This window comes from Myotis myotis, unplaced genomic scaffold (genome assembly GCF_014108235.1).
Source record: "Myotis myotis isolate mMyoMyo1 unplaced genomic scaffold, mMyoMyo1.p scaffold_m19_p_11, whole genome shotgun sequence".
In the NCBI taxonomy this organism is placed as follows: Eukaryota; Metazoa; Chordata; class Mammalia; order Chiroptera; family Vespertilionidae; genus Myotis; species Myotis myotis.
The window spans coordinates 52,279,430-52,299,506 of NW_023416315.1; the positions used below are offsets into that span (position 1 = coordinate 52,279,430).

General features: G+C 45.3%; 1 protein-coding gene and 1 gene segment (V, D, J or C); one reads left to right on the plus strand and one right to left on the minus strand.

Moving 5' to 3' along the window:
- Positions 1–1,180: 1,180 nt before the first annotated feature.
- Positions 1,181–2,237, minus strand: LOC118666607. The segment is given in 3 exon segments: positions 1,181–1,360; positions 1,503–1,801; positions 2,085–2,237. Coding segments are annotated over 3 exon segments (534 nt in total).
- Positions 2,238–6,290: 4,053 nt separating this feature from the next.
- On the plus strand, positions 6,291–13,482 carry LOC118666608 (putative DBH-like monooxygenase protein 2). Its single transcript, XM_036329000.1, is given in 13 exon segments — positions 6,291–6,578; positions 7,437–7,583; positions 8,092–8,253; positions 8,498–8,581; positions 9,365–9,532; positions 9,706–9,808; positions 9,985–10,151; positions 10,456–10,547; positions 10,829–10,925; positions 11,058–11,117; positions 11,993–12,123; positions 12,838–12,952; positions 13,240–13,482. Coding segments are annotated over 13 exon segments (1,857 nt in total).
- Positions 13,483–20,077: the final 6,595 nt, after the last annotated feature.

A 20,077-nucleotide genomic window follows, 5' to 3' on the forward strand; every position in this document is an offset into this window, starting at 1 on the left:
AGCGGAACTGCATCTGGGAAATCTCCGTGTAGGTCTCAGGGACTGAGGTAAAGGGGAAGCCATCAGATCAATGCGGGCTTCCATCACTCCAGCCAAAGGCGCTCGGATGCAGTTGTTTCAAGAGCTACCAGTAGAGGGCCTTAACTTACCTTTAAAAGCTGGTTGCCCAGGGCCTGCCATCTGCTCTGTATTTAATAGCGTCTTGGTGGCCAAGGACCTCCCAGTGACCCTGTTCTCAAACAGGGGTACCCTTCCTGGAGGACTGAGAGGACACAGGTATCACAAGGTCTCTATGACTCTGGACCGGGCCCTGCGCTCGGCTCTAGACCTCCTCCCGTTACTGCCTTCCTCTAGAGCCCAGCAGGTTTTCACCACACACCTGAGAGGAGGCTGAGAGAGGACCAACACCTGTGACTGATCACAGGACCCCTGTCTATGCAGAGCTCGGAGAACTGTGGGCCGATGGCGCCCCCTGATGGAAAAAACTCCTCTCTCTATACAAGTGCTGAGGAAAGGGTGCCTGGCAGCCCCAGAGCACCACAACCACTCACTCCTTTAGAGACTGAGGTACCTTTGACATGCCTTCTCTTCACTCACTCCCACCTGCACCCCACCTGCTACCTGTTCACTCGGGGTGCAGCAGCTCCGAACTAGAAGCAGAGTGGCTCAGCTACTACAGCCCAGCCTGCCTCCTGTCTTTGCAGAGGCCTCAGGACCTGGCCTCTCCCATAATGCACCTCCCAGCGGTGGTTCGGGGATGTTTGCTGGGGCCTGGCCTCCTAGCCCTGCCCTGCTCTGACTCCAGGTGCAGACCGGGCTCTCAGCCATGGCTTTTTAAAAGGTGAGTATTGGGTAAGCCCTCCACGGTAGATTCCAGATCGCGGTCCTCTCTAGGATCTCACTTTTAAAAATGATCAAGCTGAGATTGGGGTGTGAGGAGCTGAGGTGGTGGTGTGCACTGAGAATGGGGAACTAATTGGAAAGTGGATGTTTACTTATTCCAGGGGTGTGAGTGGCAGGCCCACAGATGGATACATTCATCCTCCCCTTTTCTGAGCTCCCAAAATCCTCCAGGTCTTTGTTGAGCACCCTTGTGAGCCTTGAGACTGGTAATAAAATGCAATGTGTTTTTCTGTGGGCTGGAGCTAATGCTAATTAGAGCTTCCTGTCTACCTGTGTCTTACGCTTCGTCCCCGCAGGGGCCCTCTGAACTGAGTAGAGTTGCTCTCTGTACTTTACAGACACAGAAACTGCCTTTCAGGGAGATGCAGTCTTCCCCGCAGCTTACAGGCGGCAAAGCCACGGTCTGCATGTGGTCCAGACCTGTGGTCCATCGCTGTGCTACGCAGCCAGCGTTCACCTGCAGTAAAGAGGCCAGAAGGGAGGATCTGGGGCGGGGAAAAGCAGGTTTGAGGTGCTCTCGGGCAGAGGAGGGGGAGCTTGGGGCCGTGGGTGGGAACTGAGGGTTGTTTTTATTCATCTGTACAACGAGGGTTTCTCACTGTGTCTTTGCTGCAGGTGCAGTACAGAGTTCTGCCCTGGGTCACATTGGCCACCTGCAGCCTCAGCTCCTTGTCATTGACCCGTGTGACCTGGTAATCCGCTCCAGGAAGGGATACGTCATCCTTGTCCCCAGAAAACCGCAGACTGGCCAGCACCTGGAGTTGCCCCTGGAGATCCTGTTGGTACCAGCTCATCCAGGGGTACTGGGCATCCCTCAGGAAGCAGCTCAGGGTTTCAGCCTGTCCCGGACGTACCAGGGCCCACCTGGGCCTTTGCTCCACCAAGCTTGCATTGGCACCTGAAATACACAGACAGGACAGGCTGGAGCTCCTGGGGGTGAAGGCCACCCAAGAAATAACTAGGACAGGCAGATCCTGAAGAGGAGGTCCCATGAGCGGTATTGATAGGAGACACCTGGGGACAGAAAGGATACTTTCTCAGGGTAAGAGGCTATGCCTGGGGGTATCTAGGCAAGGCTGGGATGGAGGAGCAAAACTTTCTGTGCCTCCAGGTGCCCCAGTGACCCAGCTCTCTTTCCCTCCATCAACCCACTGAGTGGCTCTCTCCTCCTGGTATCTGACCTGTGCTCAGGGCAGCCATGAGCACCCAGCCCCACAGAAGGGAAAGTGATGCCATTCCCTGGCCCCTGGGGTCCTCTCTGACAGGGCAGCAGGTCAGGGGGCGGTGGGACAGGGCCAGCCAGGCAGGAGCACAGGACCCTGGCCTGTAAGGTGGCAAAGAGTAGCTTACACTCTCTGGGCCTGAAACTCAAAAGGGAGTGGCTTTTCCAGGAAACACAATGTCTTTCTTATCTTCTCACTGAAGCTCAAACCTCAAACTGGAGAGCGTTTCCTACATCTGGCGCCAACCCGCACTCCCACACATGCATGCACACGTCCCCACGGTCACTGGGGGTCTTCACTCACTGGCCCTGAACCCCCTCCTGTGTCCCAGAGTGTCCTAAAACGGTGCCTCAAATCTTTCAAGGAATTAAAATACCTCTGTGCAACCAAAGGATCTTGGAGATTAAACAAGGACTTCCCTCCTCCCCTATATATGGGCAGAGGCTGCTGCAAGGCCACACTGGGCCTTAGACAACAGAACCTCATCTCCAGTTACCTGTGTTTCCCTCTGTAAGAGGGAATACAAACTCAACATCAGAGCTTAATTCTCCTGGTTAAAAGTAACGAAAGAGACTTCCCTCTCCTCCATTTTCTGAGAGCATTTACTTTAGAAAACTTGTAAGTTCTTTCTCTGTCTCTTTGAAATATATGTAAATATTTTTAAAAGCTAAGCAATTCTTGCCAGGGTCAAGACCCAAAGATGCCTTTCTCAAAGACCTGCAAGCATCTCTTTAAAATATAACCATCAAGGAGAATGAGCCTAAACTCAATTTAGAGCAGACGTCTCACTCGAAGCTGCAAATAACTGTAGTAAAGATATGCCAAGTTTATTTTTTCTTTGGATAAAAGCAATTAGCAAACACAGAGGGACATCCTGGTTACCGAGGGACTCTAGGATGAACTCAGATTAGCAAAGGGTCCTGTCAAGTCCTCTCATTTGAGGGCCAGTCATTGCTTGTCTTGGGAACATGTATGTAATGGTTTGTGCTGGCCTATATAAAAGGCTAATATTTCTTTGTCTTGGCGAACTCTGAAAGAAATGCCTAGCATGTGTCACCTTCTGATCTAATGCTTATTCAATAATAAAAGTGTTTTCTCTTTCTTCTGCCTTTGTGACAAGATTTTCTGAATTGGGAGGAGATTTTTGTCTTTAATTATGTTTTCCCAATGATTCATAGTGCTGCCATTACCTAACAGTGTGATTTGGGGCCTCGGTTTCTCCATCTGTAAAATGGAAATAATAATGAAAGTTATTTCATAGGGATAAATGGATTAGTATATGGAAAATTCAGAGTAAATCTTGGCACAGAGTAAGCACTTTGTACAGTGGACTTTTATGCAATGGCAAATTTCAAATTCAGTTAAAATATGATAGAATTAATAGTAGCTTTTATCTTTCTCTAATCATCTATCACTTAATCAACAGAGATTAAAATCACAAGTTCTCCTAACTTTTTAGCATTAAGAGGCCTCATTTTTTAGAAAGTTTAGAAACCAATGATCTGGCAAATTAGATTTAAAATAAGGCCCCATATCTACCATCTCTCCAACCTCAGCATTTTACAGACAACAGTATGGAGAAGCAGGGGGGTTTAGCAGTCGAACCTCACTATTTCAAGACTTGAAACTGCACAATATTCTAGTTAATGTTCTAAGTGGGTGTCGATAAATGATGGAGGGAACTAGAGCAGGGCAAGTCTGCAGACCCATGTCCCTGGAAAGTCCCCCATGTCAGGGCCCAGCAGTAGCTGGCACCTGGGGGTTTGCACCTCCCAGAGTCACTAATTTTTTTTTTTTTTTTTTTTTTTTTTTACTCTTCAGAAGTTGTAATACATACAATAGGGTTCCCATGATTTTGACAAAGGATCCATTTGGTGGCAGCATAATACAATTTATAATTCACTTGTCTCACTAACTTTGAAATTGTGTTTCTCTTGACTTAAGAAAAATAGATTTTCATTATACTAGTACAATTTTGTGTATAAAGTGACTCCATTGATTTTTTTTTTTGCATCACCCTATTTCAAATCTAATTGTGCACAAAATGTCAATTGCACTACTTTCTAAATACTCATGTGCTGATTCACTTTTGCTTTTTGTTCCATTACCGATTCCCACCTCGTTACCCCAGAGATGGGGAGAGATGAAGCTCCAGGAAGCAGTACCCAAATCACATATCCTGAATACCAGTAAAATGCACAAGAGAGGTGTCCTCACCCCAGCAAGACACGTACATTTAATTCTTAGCTCTCTGTGGAGAAAGTCTCTCTGGGGATTAGACGGTAAAAGGAAAGGGGGCTGGGAGGAAAGTGTAACTGGGGAACAAAGGAGGAAAGGGAAAGAAAGGCCCCATGGAAAGCCAGAAAGTGCCCAGACACAGATTTCCTGCCTTGCAATGGCTGACTTCAGCTCTTTCCCATGACTCTACCTCCTCCTGAGGCCAGCGCTGAGGCCGGGCTGGACAGATTGCAGGATAAGGGATTCTGGGCACATCTCAGTTTACTGAGCTGGCTGTCCTGTCTCCCTGCCATCCCCTCCCATTGCCTTAATCCCCAAATGTGATTGGGATCAGTGGTGTCTCAGATACTCCTGTTATCTCCTCCCTGAATTCCTGCTCCTCAAGGTCATTGCCTCCCCAAGCTCCTCCTCTGATTTTGGCCTGGCTCCCAACCTAGGCCAAGGTAAGCCTCTTTCTTCTAGATGGCTGCCTAGCTGCCTACCTTCTCCCATGCTCCCAGTTGGGGGTTATGGTTGCCCTCCTAGGAGGGAGGAGAAGAAGAATATGCATGCTCTGAATGAAGGCATAAACAGGTGTTCCAGCTCCTGTCCATCTTCATTTGAACTGCATTCCTGTGGGGAAGAGCCTAATGGGGGAAGGACACTGGAGCCTAAGAGGTCAATGAGGTGGTTTCCTGCTCCAGATCACCTGTGTCCAACCCTGGGAAGAAAGAACTTTGGAGTTAGGGTGAGAATTTGGTCCACTCCCAAAGAAGCAGTCAGTGGTGACACCAACTCCATCCAGGACGAGCCATGGTGGAAATGTACGGTGGGGGGTGGTGCCCTGTGGGTGTCTGTGACTGAAGGGACAGCTGAAGAGAGCACTGGCCTGGAGGCAGGGCCCTGTGTCCTGGTAGCTCTGCCTGGACAGTGACCAGGCACATACATTATTCATGTTAACCTTGGTGTTTCTGTTTCCTCATCTAAAAATTAAGTGGATTGGAATTTTGGGAAATTTAGTGGATCTAATATCACTTTTTACTCTTGTGTTCTAATATTCTAACATTTTTTTCTGGCCGTTTATTATTTGCACAATACCAGTGGGGATGCTGGACCAAGCATCCTGTGGAAGTCCCTGTAGTTTTCCTGGGAGGAAAGATAAAGCACAAAGCCTCTCAGAGGCAAGTTCACCTTTATCCCCTTTCTCTCCCTCTGCTTCCCCTCACCTCCCCCTCCTCCTTCTTGCCCCTCCCCAGGAATGTGCAAAAACTCAAAGCTGCCCAGACTCGCCCACCTGAAAGCTGATTATGGCTCCTTCACCTCCACATGTCCTTCCAGGGATTAGCAGCAAAAGACTCCCACAGGAGATAGAAATCATAGCCTTCCCCTAACCCCCTCCCAACAACCTCTCTCCTTCCTGCTGGACTGGGAGGCAGGTTCAAAGGCATTCCCACCACACCTCTGCTCATGCCCGTTTCTATATATAGAAAATGCCCATGAAAACTGGGGTGGGGGACATATGCCAGAGGACAGAGTGCTCAGTAAGGACATCCAAGGATCCAGGGATGGGGAGAGAAAAGGGGAGGGAGGAGAGGAGAGGAGAAAAGAAAAGAGGAGAGGAACTAACTCTCCCTTGATCCTGTAAGGTCCCCATTGGCAGGACACTGGCATGGGGTTGGGTGGAAGAGGCTAAAAGATTTACTCCTGAGAATTTCACAATAAGTCCCCAGTCCAGGGCAAGAGCAATCTGCTCTGCACCCTCTCTGGACACCTCATACCTCCAGGGTTATGTAAGTGGCACCACTCTGAGCCCAGGAGATGATCAGATCAGAAGAACCCCAGTCTGTCCCTCCCCTATGGCATGGTGCCTAGAGCAGGGGAAGCACATATAAGTCCATACTTATTGAGTGTTCACCTGCAGCAGAGATGCTCCAGATCCCAAGAGCCATGGCCTGTGACCTTCTCTTCAGGCTCCTTCTACTTATGGTTCTGGCAGCCCCCTCCCGAGGCAACCACATTGGTCCCACCTCTCGATTGCGCTATTCCAGGTTCCTAGATCCTTCCAATGTCATTTTCCTGCGCTGGGACTTTGACCTTGAGGCTGAGATGATCACTTTTGAGCTCCAGGTCCAAACAGCTGGCTGGGTGGGCTTGGGAGTCACAAATGGCTACACCTTCGTGGGAGCTGATCTGGTTGTTGGAGGAGTCTTGCCTGATGGCAATGTCTATTTCTCGGTAAGTTGGAGGGTGACTTTCTTCCAAGGATGCGGGTCTCTTCCTGGGGTTCGTGATGGCTTTGAGTCCAGGAAGGATCCACAATTTCCAAACATGCAGGCACATGCCCAGACCACCAGCTGGCTGCTGACCTCTCCCTGCAGAAATGGCCATTGGAGAGATTCAGTCTAAGTCTTCCGGACTCCATGGCCCTAGGTGCTAAAGAATGGACCACTGGACTGAGAGAGGCCTGTCCCACATGCCTGCTAATAGCCCACTTAATGCAGGTCATGGGGGAGAGTCACAGCTGTTTAGACAGTTTTCCTCCTCAATTTCCTTCCAGCTCTGTCAGGTACACCACAGCACGAAATAGTCTAATTATAGCAGCCACAGAAGCATTTTTAGCTTAAAATTGTTATGTACTTTTGAGTAACCAGGCATTGCTCCAAATTCTTTGCATGTTAAACCTCACAGCATCACTATGAGGTGGATGATTATTATCCCATTTTACAGACAAAGAAGCGGCTCACCCATCTCCTGCACTGATATAGGGAAGTGTCAATGTTAAGAGCCACAGGACAGGATGAATAACATAGAAAGTTCAGAGAGTAAGTGAGCTTTCAAGGGTTAGATATACAGGAATATTAGGATCAATGGACGTGAGATTTGAAACTGAAGTCAAGCAAGGTGGTGAAACTCCCATCAGACGTCCAACCCTCTGCCCCAAGGTTCCACCCTTGATGCCATGTCTGTCCTAGGAGCAAAGTACACAATAAAGAAGCCCTCGGTTCTGTTAAACTAGTATCTTGGGGGAGCTAAAAGGATACTGGCTGTTCTTGGGACTCCTGGTTCTTACCCTTGACCTTCACTGGACCCCAGGATCAGCACCTGGTGGATGAAGACACCCTGGAGGAGGATGGAAGTCAGGATGCTAAGCTGCTGGGTCTAACAGAAGATGGTGTCTATACCACCATGCTTTTCTCCAGGCCCTTCCGCTCCTGTGACCCTCATGACAAAGACATTATGGTAAATTAAGGAGGGGAGAAAAGTATTTGAGCACAGACTGCTTTTTCTTCTGGGGAGGTGTAGTCACCCCTATGCTGGAATGTCCATGCATTTCAGGGAGCTAGTCACAGTTCCTAGGACTTCTATCTCCATTTCAATTATTCCTACTCTTAAAATCTACCAGCCTTCTATGGAATGACTTCCCACTGATTCAGCCCCCACCTCCACCCCGCCCTCCCCAGCCTTCCTCTTGTGAAGTACCCTGTCCGATATCACTGAACTTTAGGGTGTCATTTACCATATGTGGACACAGGCATAGAGAGGGAATAAGAGAGGGGATGTGCCTTGCTCAATGTTTCCAACAAGTTGGCCTCAGAGGCAGAACTAAGACCTGACTAGCTCTCACCCCTGAACCTGAAGCTCTTTCCATCCCACTATGTAGACATGAGCAAGTGGTTTGTGTTGGTCCCTGGGTGTGTGCAAAGTGCTGCTCATGGGTGTAGCATCTCAATGCCCATGATTCCCCCAGAGCGACACAGTGAGGGTGCTGGCTGCCTATGGCCTGGATGACATGCTGAAGCTGGACCCGGAGCGTACTTTTGTCAAGTCCATCTTCCTGCTACAAATAGTCCACCCAGATGATCTTGATGTACCTGAGGACACAATCATCCATGACTTGGAGATCACTGATGTAAGATTTCTCCATCACACCCAGCCTCCTCCAGCCCTCTTCCCATCTTCCCAGTCAATCCACACCCTCCTCTTATACCCAATACTCAGTATGTTCCTAGAATTGAAGTTTCTCTGACTTCTCTCAGTCCCTGAAGAATGACCTACTGACCTAAAGTGGACAGTCTTCCCTGGTCTGTCCCTTTCCTTGACTCTCTGTGAGCCTCACTCCCACCCCAGCCTAGCCTCTGTGTGTCTCTCTCCAGTTCCTTATCCCAGAGGATGACACCACATATGCCTGCACCTTCCTCCCTCTCCCCATCGTCAGTAAGAAGCATCACATCTACAAGGTATGGTGAACCAGAGGATAGGACACCGTCAAGGTGGTTGAGCAGCTCAGTGGATTGGTAGGGGGTGGTGTCAATCAGATGACTGCTAGGATGAAGGAAGCAGAAGGAAAGCAGTGGGGCTAACATGGGGCCAGGCTAGGTTTGGTGGACATGGTAGTTTCATGATTTCCTGAGCCCAGAACTATAGCTCCCAGCACTGTTTCACTCCAGCCCCACAATGCATCTGAGATTTTGATGAAATTCATGAATTCATAACTTTGCAAAGAACAAAATGTAAGCCCCCACCCTGGCCCCAGAATTGTGCTCTTAGCCCAGGAGGAGGTGTTGGCTGGGAGGGGCATGGTGAAGGGCTAGAGGGAATACAAACTTGGTCACCTGATTCCACATTTGGATAGTTCCAATTTTGATTAAATAAATAAAAGTATGATCTTATAGTAAGTGGCAAAAGTGTGGAAACCGTATTTTCTTTAGAGAGAGACTCCAACAAGAAGTGGTTTCATGTTCAGATATGTCAGACTAATGAAGTTAGTAAGGGAAAGGCTGAAATCATGGGCGTTAGCATGCTCTGCTCTCAGGGAGAGACTTTAAAAGGGTGAAGGCAAGAGAGGAGTCAGAGTTGAGGGGGAAATTATAGGTTAGGGAAGGAAAAAACAGAAGAAATGGAAGAGAAAGAAGAAGAGAAGCAGGGAATGGGTGCAGTTTTATTTGGGGAAGGGGAACGTGGGGAATAGGACTTGACATAGAGGATCATGACTATGCTTTGCCCTCCTCCCCTCCTACCAGTTTGAGCCCAAGCTGGTCTACCACAACGAGACGATGGTGCATCACATCCTTGTGTACGCCTGTGGCAATGCCAGTGCTCTGCCCACGGGCATCAGCGACTGCTATGGGGCTGACCCTGCCTTCTCCCTCTGCTCCCAGGTCATCGTGGGCTGGGCTGTCGGGGGCACAGTGAGTCCTGTGATGAGGAGATAGGTGGCTAAGTTGTGCATGCTGTTTGAAACTGGGATTGCTGAGCTGATGAAGGCTGGGAGACAGGGCGGTCTGGGATGGGTCCCTGCACCTAGCTCCCAGCCTGCACCCAGCTCCAGTCTTTCTTGCTGCCAATTCCCTTCATTCAACAGAGTTACCAGTTTCCAGATGATGTGGGTGTCTCTATTGGGACCCCCTTGGACCCCCAGTGGATCTGACTGGAGATTCATTACAGCAATTTTCACAACCTTCCTGGTGAGCATCTGAGCATTTATGGAAGAAAAGCTGGGCAAGCTGTCTGATGCCTCTAGGAATTGGAAAGGTGTCTTGGGATGTGTGCTGGCTCCTTTTGCTAACAACTTTCCTGGGCCTCTTTCTCCCCACGCTGTGAACTCCTCTCCTGCCTTCTGTGGTTTGCCTTTCTGCACCAGGTGTGCACGACACCTCGGGGATTCGAATCTACTACACGGCACACCTGCGCAAATACGACATGGGAGTCCTACAGCTGGGCTTCCTCACGTTCCCCATCCACTTCATCCCCCCGGGTGCTGAGTCCTTCATGTCCTACGGACTGTGTAAGACAGAGAAGTTTGAAGAGGTGAGGCTGGGAGGTTCCCCATCACAGATCTGGTCTGATCCACAGCACATACAGCCTGCGCCCGACACTTGGACAATGACTACAGCCTGGTGCTCAGGAAAATCACTAACTGGGATTATGCAAGGGATGGAAGGAGTCAGGGCTTTGGGGACAGGGGGAGTGGGGCAGGGATTTGGTCCAGGTAAAAACTAAAGGGGTTAATGTCAGTTTTGAGAGAAGGTGTCAAATAGTAAGGGTGGAAAATCAAGGGGCAGGGCAAGATGAGAGTTCTTAACTAACCAGCTGCCTCTCCTCCCTGTCACAGATGAATGGGGCCCCGGTGCCTGACATACAGGTATATGGCTACCTGCTCCATACCCATCTCGCTGGGCGGGCTCTGCAGGCTGTGCAGTACAGGTAAGGGAAGAAGGCATGGATTTGAAGCTTTCCCTTGTGCATGTGGGAATAAATCTTAGAAAGTTATTTATTCTTCAGTATAAGTTTAGGAGTAAGGAGGAACCAGAATTATCCACAGAGCAGAGACGCCTTGAGGAAGACTGTGGAAAGAGGAGCTTTCTTGTTTTATGAACAATCTAGACCCACAGAGTGACACCCCACACAGCTTCTTTATTGATAGACACCCTCCCCACTTCATCTTCCTCACCTTATTCCTGTCTCCTCTCTTTCTCTCCCTCCAGAAATGGAACACAACTCCGAACAATCTGTAAAGATGACACCTATGACTTCAATCTGCAGGAGACTCGAGATTTACCTCATCGAGTGGAGATCAAGCCGGTGGGACCCTGGGGGAGGCATGGCTGGTGTCAGGGACAGGCAGGCTCAGGGCTCATTAGTGTTAGCCAGGGTAGTTCTAAGATGGGTCCAGTCTCTCTATGTCTTACTTTTGGCCTCTGTGTTTCACTCTAGGGAGACGAATTGCTAATAGAGTGTCACTACCAGACACTGGACCGAGACTCCTTGACTTTTGTAAGTAGCTCTCTCCCCACATAGTCACCATGACAAACGCATGGACTTGAAGCCTCATTGCCTGGCTTTGAATGCCAACACAATCATTAGTAGCTTTCTAACTGTAGACAAGTTATTCAAGTTCTTTGTGTCTCAGTTTTCTAATGTATAAAAGAATCAACAATATTATCCATTGCATAAGTGTTATGAGAGTTGATTAATACATGTAAAGCATCTAGGTCACTGTCTGACTTGTAACAGATGCTCAATTAGATTCAGCTATTGTTATTATGGTCACAAGGAATCCCATCCATATTGTGTGTACGGAATGGTTCCATGCTTGTCAGATTCAAAAGGAGTTGCTTGCTGCTGAGGAAGAAAACGCTGCTCTTAAAATGATTCTAATACAAGGTAGAAAGTGATATGCATCATTAGAGTAGAATGGAGATAATGTACTAGGGAAATTCATAGGGAAAACCATAAGGTCTCCCTGCAGTGATGAGAACATGTGACATATTTGAGTGGGTCCTGAATTAGATGTGTACCGATGGGGAATTCTGGAGAAGCTCCTGAGGGAGTGACTTTTTAAAAAATTCAATATTTTGTCTTATCTTCTCAAACCAAGAAAGTGGCCATGGAAATATAGAGGAATGGGAAGATATGTGAGAAATTTCTTTGGAAATGACATGCATAACTGTCTACCAACTGGAAATAGAGAATGTGGAAGGAAGAGGTGTGGTGAGGAGTGGTAAGGATCAGTGAGTTAGCTGGAGGTTAAGGAGAAAGGAAAACAGCTTCATTGGTAGAATGGCTACCTATACCATTTCTGCCTGCCTTGTTCTCTCTGCATGCCTTTGTATCTTTGTCTCTCCATCTGTCTCCCTCTTCTTTTCCAGGGGGGTCCCAGCACCATTAATGAGATGTGCCTCGTCTTCCTCTTCTACTATCCCCGAAACAACATCTCCAGCTGCATGGGGTACCCTGACATCATCTATGTGGCCCATGAGCTAGGGGAGGAGGCATCAGAGTGAGTCATCCTGGACCATAAAATCCTCAAATGTGACCTCTAGAAGTGAGATCACTTATGTACAAATTCTCAGTCTGCCTTTTTCTCATGCACTACCGGATTCAGTCAGACTGTGTTTACTTTCAGGTAGAGGCCCTTCATTAGTTGGAGGTAAGGGTTCTCTCTGAGACTCCTTTCCAAAAATGTACATCTGTGCAGACACACCCCATTTCACACATAATTTTAGGGCATTTACAGGTTCCCTGAAGTTACTCCAACATCCTCAGACTTCATAGTTCTCAGATTAAGAACCACTTCTTTAAAGAATTATATGTTTCTCTTTTTCACTCTTAAAAATTCTTTTCTCTGAGTCCTAATGATAATTCTACTCCTGCCAAACTTATTATTATTTCATCCTATATAATAATAGGCTCTTACACAAATTGTTCCCTTGGCCAGGAGTTTGAACAGAGGGCAGGGCTGGCCGGCCAACCTCCTGCATCCCCTTCCCCCAGCCAGTCTGGCCCGATTGCTCTGATCAGGGCGGCTGGCTGGACCCCACCTATGCACAATTTCGTGCACTGGGCCTCTAGTTGATTTATAAGACACTCCTTACAGTTTACGCTGACATGAAACTGGCACTCACAAAAGTGAGGATATTTCATACACCTTTTGTCAAGGCTTTAAGTTGACCCTAAACTATTGTCTGTCCCCACCCTGCCCTTGTCCATGCAGTTCCATGGAGGGCATGATGGCCATGAACAATGTTGAGTGGACCCTGGAGAACATTAAGAAGGCTGAAAAAGCCTGCAAGGAGGCCCAGCAAACCGTGTTAATAAAGACCATTGACGTGAGCATCTTAGGGTTAAGGATGGAGGGATATGGGGTGGTATTGGGAGAAGCCAGAATTAGAAAAGAATGAGGGAAGTGAATGACAATGATAGGAACACTAGGTCAAGGAAGAAGAGGCTGATGATGAAGAAAGTTGGGCTTATGCAGCTCTGGGTTTGGGGGTGGGATTGGAGTCTCCCAGTTAGTCTGTGAGGCTGCAAGGACTGGTATAACTAAGTAAGGTCCAAGAAAAGGAAACAAGGTGGGGAGGCTTCTATTTTTGCCCATTTTTCCCTTCTCCTGCAGGAAGTAGTGGAAAACACAACAGGTTGGATTCCAGAAATCATCCCTACGCCTCGGGGGCCCTGTTTGGAGTCATCGGGAGGCAAAGTGGAGCCCCAGGATAAGACCCCTGCAGGCTTCAGGGCTGTACCAATGGCCCTCTTGGCCTCTGGCAATGCTACCCTGAGGCACCTCCCTATGGCTGCCCTCTTGTTTGGGCAGGGGGCCTTCTTTTGGCTCCTTGCTACCCTGCAGGCTGGAATCTGACACTGTCTCCTCATGTCAAATACCTAGTCCCCACTCTGCTCAGTCCCCTGATCATCAAACACAGAAACTCCTCTCTTTTGACTCCCAAAATATCCCCCATCTGTGTCCGTTCCCATGGCCCCAAGGGAGGACATTGCAAGCCTGGCCACTGTAATACTCCATAAGGTTCGTCCGTGACCAGCTATGCAATTCATCCTTGAAAGTTTTAGTAGCACCAGTGGGACCTCAGGTTTTCTGACAAAATCTGGATCCAAGTTTGGATGTGAGGTAGTGGACCACTCTCTGAGAAGTCTGATGCTCCAGCTCACTCAAGGGGGTGCCATGTGGGGAGGAGGGGGCTTGACAGCAAATGGAGAACCCTAGAACCCTTCTCCTCCCATGCTGGCCCTAGAGGGGCCTCCTGCTTCTCTCTTCTTCTGACATTTTGTGCAACCCTCCCCCATAAGGCAGAGGCAGCAGACCACATGTGTGATATGTGGTAAAGAGAGAGTTGTGTTTATAAGGGACAAAGCTTAAGACATCAGATTACATAGAACTAAACTTGCTTCCTGTTGCCATCTCTTTCTTTTGAGCCTTTAGTCCAGTAGAGACAGCTGGGAGGTCTCTTAAATTGCTCAGTAGAAGGCATCCAGAGGGCATCAGAGGACCTGGCTGCCCCAAATGCCACATATAATGCAGCCTTGCTCTCCTTATCATGCCTCTACCACTGGATGATCTTTATCCCATCAAATGTCACATTCCCAACACTCAAATCACCAGGTGTGAAGAGCCCTAACTGGCCAGGCCAGTTAAATTGGGCTCTGAGGGCAGAAGGATAAGGTGAAGAGAGGTAGTCCTTGGCTCTGGAGCCCAGAACATGTCAAGGAGGTTCACATGGACAAAGCCTGCAGTTTGCAACCACAGTTGACAGGCCTGTGGTGGCTGCTGCTCTGAGAGCTCAATGGGGCATTCTGTCTTCTAAGCTTGAGAAGCTCTGTGCCACCCTATCCTTGGAGCTTTAATGTCACTGTGTTTCTCTATGAATTGCCTTGCTCATTATTAATGTCCTCTGGAAGGAATCCCTACTCTGGCTCTTCGTTTCTTGGAGATCACTGCTTCAGGGACTGAGCCTTGGTCTAACATCACAGCCCCGCTTCCTGGCAGAGCAACACCCTTCCTCTGGGAGTGGTGAGGTGCTTGGAAGATACCAAGCCCATGACCCTCACTGTTATTTTTTTTCTGGAGAATTCTGGATGCTCCCTTCTGAGATTCTGCAAAACCTTCAGTGTTCCCATTTAGCTCCTTCCATCTCAGTTGGATATTTGCAATGCTTAGGGTCACTTTGGGGCCTCATGATGTCTAAGCAGAGGGACTTGCTGACTTTAAATCAAGTTTTCCGAAGTTCATGATTATGGGAAAAACTACGCTCTCCAGAAACCAGAGGATTGTCTATGTTCACTTTGAGGCATCTCTGTTGTCATCAGTCAATGGAGATTTTCCTTTTAGAAAAGTTTTTCCAAATAAGAGTTTTTGACTACTCTGAGCAGATAACTTCCAGTTTGCATGCTATAGCATATACCCTTGGATTAATTTCACTGTCAAGTGTAACAAATGAAAATCACTAGCTTTCTATAGAAAATTATTTAAATAACTATTTTATTTAATTATCTACATTTAATAGAAGTCAAAAAATCTGTTTTAAATTTTTTAACTAGAGGTCATGAGAGGGATGTTTGAGAAACAGGGAACTTTAATCAAGATAATTAGTAGGAAAATAGTAGCCACCATTGAAAAAGTGAAAGGCTAGCAGAAAGATGGTTTAAGATGAGAAGTTTAAGCTTATGAGTAGACATCTGAGAAGTCAAAAGTTATCTCCATATCAAAAAATTTTTTAAAATTAATTCTGCCCAAGAATTCAATGGGTAAGCTTATGGAGAAGCATGTGGGTGCTGATGAAGATTAGAAAGATATGGCTTAAGGGAAAATTTTTATGATTTAGAAATTTAAAGCTACATAGGCTCTCAAGTCTGTTTTAATTCAGTTGCACTTTTTTTCTGGGCATATATTTGGAAGTAAACTTGTGTTGCATCCATAACACTGTCTGTCATCTATATTACCAATTTATCTTTGATTATTTCTCTAAATAAAGCTGGAATTAGAAATATAAATCTTCATGAAGGTTGTAGGACTTGTTATAATCATAAATTATAACTGGCCAGAAACTATAACCTACAGTCTAATTTGAAATTAGTATACCTTGATTTACTCTTGGTAATTATCATATGATACAACTTCTAGCCTGGATAGTTTCTCAAAGATCTTTAGGCATCTTGTGCTCAAATAAGCAACCCTGTCTGGGTTGAGGTCAACTTCTCTGAGGATTTTCCATCATCAAGTGTCATCAAAAAACCTCCAGCCACAAAACACCTGCTGCTGGCTCCTCCCAACATAGTACTAACCCACCTCGCCTCACAACCTCTTCACCATGTTGTGATTGTAACACGTGTGTGTATTTCAATATTTATACCCTATTTAGACAAAATGTAAGTGAACAGAAGCATAACCACAGGCAGGTAAACTGAGAAACAACCAGCCACACCCCAGAGCAGGTGGACACAAGTCACCTTTGGGAGAATACTGTGAAACTCAGTGTCTCACTCAGGGGCAAGACTAAACCAAGGACTCACTAAGCAATAATGCTCACATTCATTCAGTGAATCACCATCAAATAGTAGTGCTTTTTGAAGAAAATTATGAAACACTGATAAGTTTAATTTCATCACACAAACCACAGGAAATTTTTCTGGCAGAAAATATGTTTGCCATATAACATAATGTGCGTGAACGCGCGCGCGCGCACACACACACACACACACACACGCAGTCCACATGAACTCTATTGGCTATTTCAAAAATTTTATTCTCTGTTATTTGTTTAGACATTTTTTCCTCAATGGAGCTCTCTAGAAGGCAACATATGAATAGCAGCAAGTATAAAAAGCTTAGGAAAAATACCATAGGTTATGGGGGAAGGGTGGAGGGGGAGAATGGGGGGGGGGGGGGGAAGGGGACATCTATAATACTTTCAACAATAAAGATAAATTTTAAAAAAGAGAAAAATATAAATTTCCATTAACTTAATTCTTTTGTATAATGAGGAAAGATGGGCACTATTTAATTTAGCAGGGAAACATTTTTTTCCAGCTCAAAACAAAAACAACCTTTTCCCCCAAATCACAGTTTGAGACAGTACAGTCATCTTCAAAGAGCAGTTTTCTTTTACAAAACTTGTTTGGAAACCAGGGGCTCATAGCAGTCTTGTTATAAAGGACCAGCACTAAGGAGAATCTGCTTTGCTATCAGGAAAGCCTCGGGGAAGAAGAAGGAAAAAGTTTAAATAGACATAAGAACACTTTGAGGGATTACGTAATAGTCATAATAAACCTTGCAGGGACCTTTACAGACTGAAAATGCATTTCCATGAACATTGCAGCTCCAATGTTTACTCCACCCTACAGATGAGCAAACTGAGACAAGGAAAGGGAAGGAAGGGAGTATCCACCTGAAGTAATAGTCCCTGCGCCAACCTGGTAGCAGGTGATACTCTCAGAACTGGTCCCATGGAGTCCCCTGCCTGTGTTAGGGTCTGATGGCAGCCCAGGAGCCAGCACAGCTCAGGAGTCGGAGCAGCCAATGCTTGATTCTATCTCTTCCCTCTCCACATTTTCGGCCTGGTTCCAGGACCACACCTTGTGCATAGACTTCACGTTTCAATCCTCAAGTGTCTTCAAACTTCTGAAGTTAAGTCCAGCTTTTCTTTGTTCTGTTTTGTTGTTGTTTTCTTTTTTCAGGAGTACTTACTTTTCAAAACCCCATACTTTAATCATTGTCGAGTTATATACACAAAGAATTGAATTTCAGTAACTACAGAACTATGGTGTTTTTTGTTTTTTTGGGGTTTTTTTGTCTTTTTTGCACTAATGCTGCTTTTAATGGCGGCGCAATATAGAAGTACAGGTTTTACTAGCTTGAGCTGATAGGTTTAAAAGGTGCTTATTTACATTATCAAGTAGCCTCATATAGAAACAGATCTCAGGCTGCGGAGGCTGGAGATCTGCAGGACAGGAAGGAGGTTCTTGGGTTTTGTAGGATAAAAGAGTGAACTGCTAACCCAGCACTATCGTTATACTTGTTTGGGAAAAAAAGGTTGGTTTTGGTGATAGTTTCATCTTCCATTTCTTTTACTTGGGTGGTAAATAAAAAGAAATTTGCTAGCTTGGGTTTTACATTTTCTTGTTAATACCCGTTTTGTTTCAGTAGGTTGCCATTCATTAGCCTGCAGGAGGAGTGCGGGGTATTTCTGCATTGTGTTGTATACATGTGTGTTTGAGAGCTTAAATGCTGGCTCCTTATAGCATTTAGTTGCTTACTTTATTGCTAGACAAAACATTAGCAATGAATCCTTTCCACATTCCCTGCCACAAACCCATTAAGATCCAAAATCCTTGTCAAACATCTGGTTTTAAAACTTGGGAGATGGTAGTAAAAAAAAATTATTGCACAAACCATCCATTCTATAAGCATTGGGCTGTGCATTCTCTAGTGTAGGGTCTATCAATTTTTTCAAGAGGACTGTCATTTGTGGGTAGATTCCAAAAGGGAAGTAAAACTAACTGATGATCTGTGCCCCTCATGTGGAACACACCAAGCCATCCAGACAATAGCACAGCCATGGAAGTAGGTCAGAACGCTGTGCAAATGTGTTCACAGTAGTTGGTAGACATCTGTGTGTCATAAGAACCTTAAGCTACATGTGCTGGGGTTCCTACATGCTGGGAAAGTTCGTAGTATATGTAAACAGGACCTGAGAGTGAAACTAGGATATTGTTGCCCTGGGGAAGTGATTCAAGTTTAATGAAGACCCCATGCTTTGCTTAGGTGGGTTATATCTATTCATATTTACTGCACTATAAATTAAAAGGGACTCATTTGCACAATATTTTGTAAAATATTTTCTTCATTCATTCAAAATAACAATATATCAACTCTATGTTAACATAAATAATATGTTTTATGAAAAACAACTATATTTTCCAAAGCAAAAAAGTGAAAAGAATGACATGATTTTATATTTTGTAGATATGTTTAGTGCCTGGTTGAACAGAAGAGAACTAGATTCTTGTATCTGTCTCTGTATTCATCTATGGTGACAGCACACAGCATAGAATCTCTATAAAATGCCATTGTATACTAATGAAAGTGAAAAAGGCACCTAACAAATATAATATTATGAAATAGATGTGACCTTGTGCACCTCGGGAAGAGTTTTGGGGGCTTCCATGGGTCCCCAAACTACATTTTGAAAATACTGTACTAGAGTTAATCCTTTACTAGCACTCAGCCATGAGTCTATTCAAGGGAGTCTGGGTGATAGAAGAAAGCACAGTAATAGATCAAAGATAAATAGTGAATTTGGACATGAAAGACAGAGAACATGCTGGTAGTCCTAACCCCTTGAAGGAGAGTCTATAGTAAAATAATAAAAGCTGGAGAATAAGATAAAAAGCAAATAAGATTATGAACTCTGATGCCAGGACAGAAACTGTCCCCTCTATGCCATATTTTTACAGATTTAAATCCGCCTGGGTGATTTCTGATCTATAAAAGAGTTAGATCCGTGTAAGTGAGTCCAGCCATTAATGGTAACAGCAAGGGTGTAAGATTATCTCATAAGTAAGATTAATTTTTCTCTGGGAGTACTTTTAATGTCTATAAATACAAGTTCTTCTCAAATCTGTAGTAAGAGTATCAGTAGTTCCTACAGAAGTAATGGTTGCAAAGTTTTGGAAGTTATGTTTTTAACATCAATGATCATATTCTTATTTTCTAATATAGTAACAGTAGCTTATAATATTCCTAATTTAGTTATTTCAGTTCCTGGAGTCAGAGTGTTTAGAAAGTCTACAATGGTAGCATTTTTTCTATTTATAGCTACAAATAAGATTCCTTTAAAAGCACTAATACTTCCAGTTTGTGTAATAGCAAATTACGATATTGGTAGCCATGGTATTTGGAAAAGTCCATAGGAAATTAAAGTGTGATTTTTAGCATTACTAATTAAATAATGTACTATAGTATTAATAACTACTGCTGTAGCAATTATTTGAGTGTCTGGTATCACCAGTGCTCTCAGTTATAGTATCATGTCCTGTAAACCAAGAACAAGTTGGGTGATTCCAATGACTATATCTAAAGCAACAGTATTTATAGAGCTTAATGTGGTATTTTAAAGGATATCAAAATCATCTGTGAAGTCTGTAGTAAAATACATAAAATACCTGTAGTGTAATTGACGGGGCTATGTGAGTTATAATTTTAAAAATAGTTGCATATATTCTGGTTCCAAAAGAAATAGTTACAAAGTAAGTACTGGATACATCTTGAGATATACCTTCAATGCCTACAGTGCTTGGAGTAGCCATATCTGTAAAAGGTAGTGCAGATATTTGTGAAAATTTATGTAGCATAAAATCATGTACCTCTTAATTGATTTTCTATATCTGTAATAGTTGTTTTAAAAAGATTCCTGTACTAGTTATCCTGCTTTGAGTAGTAA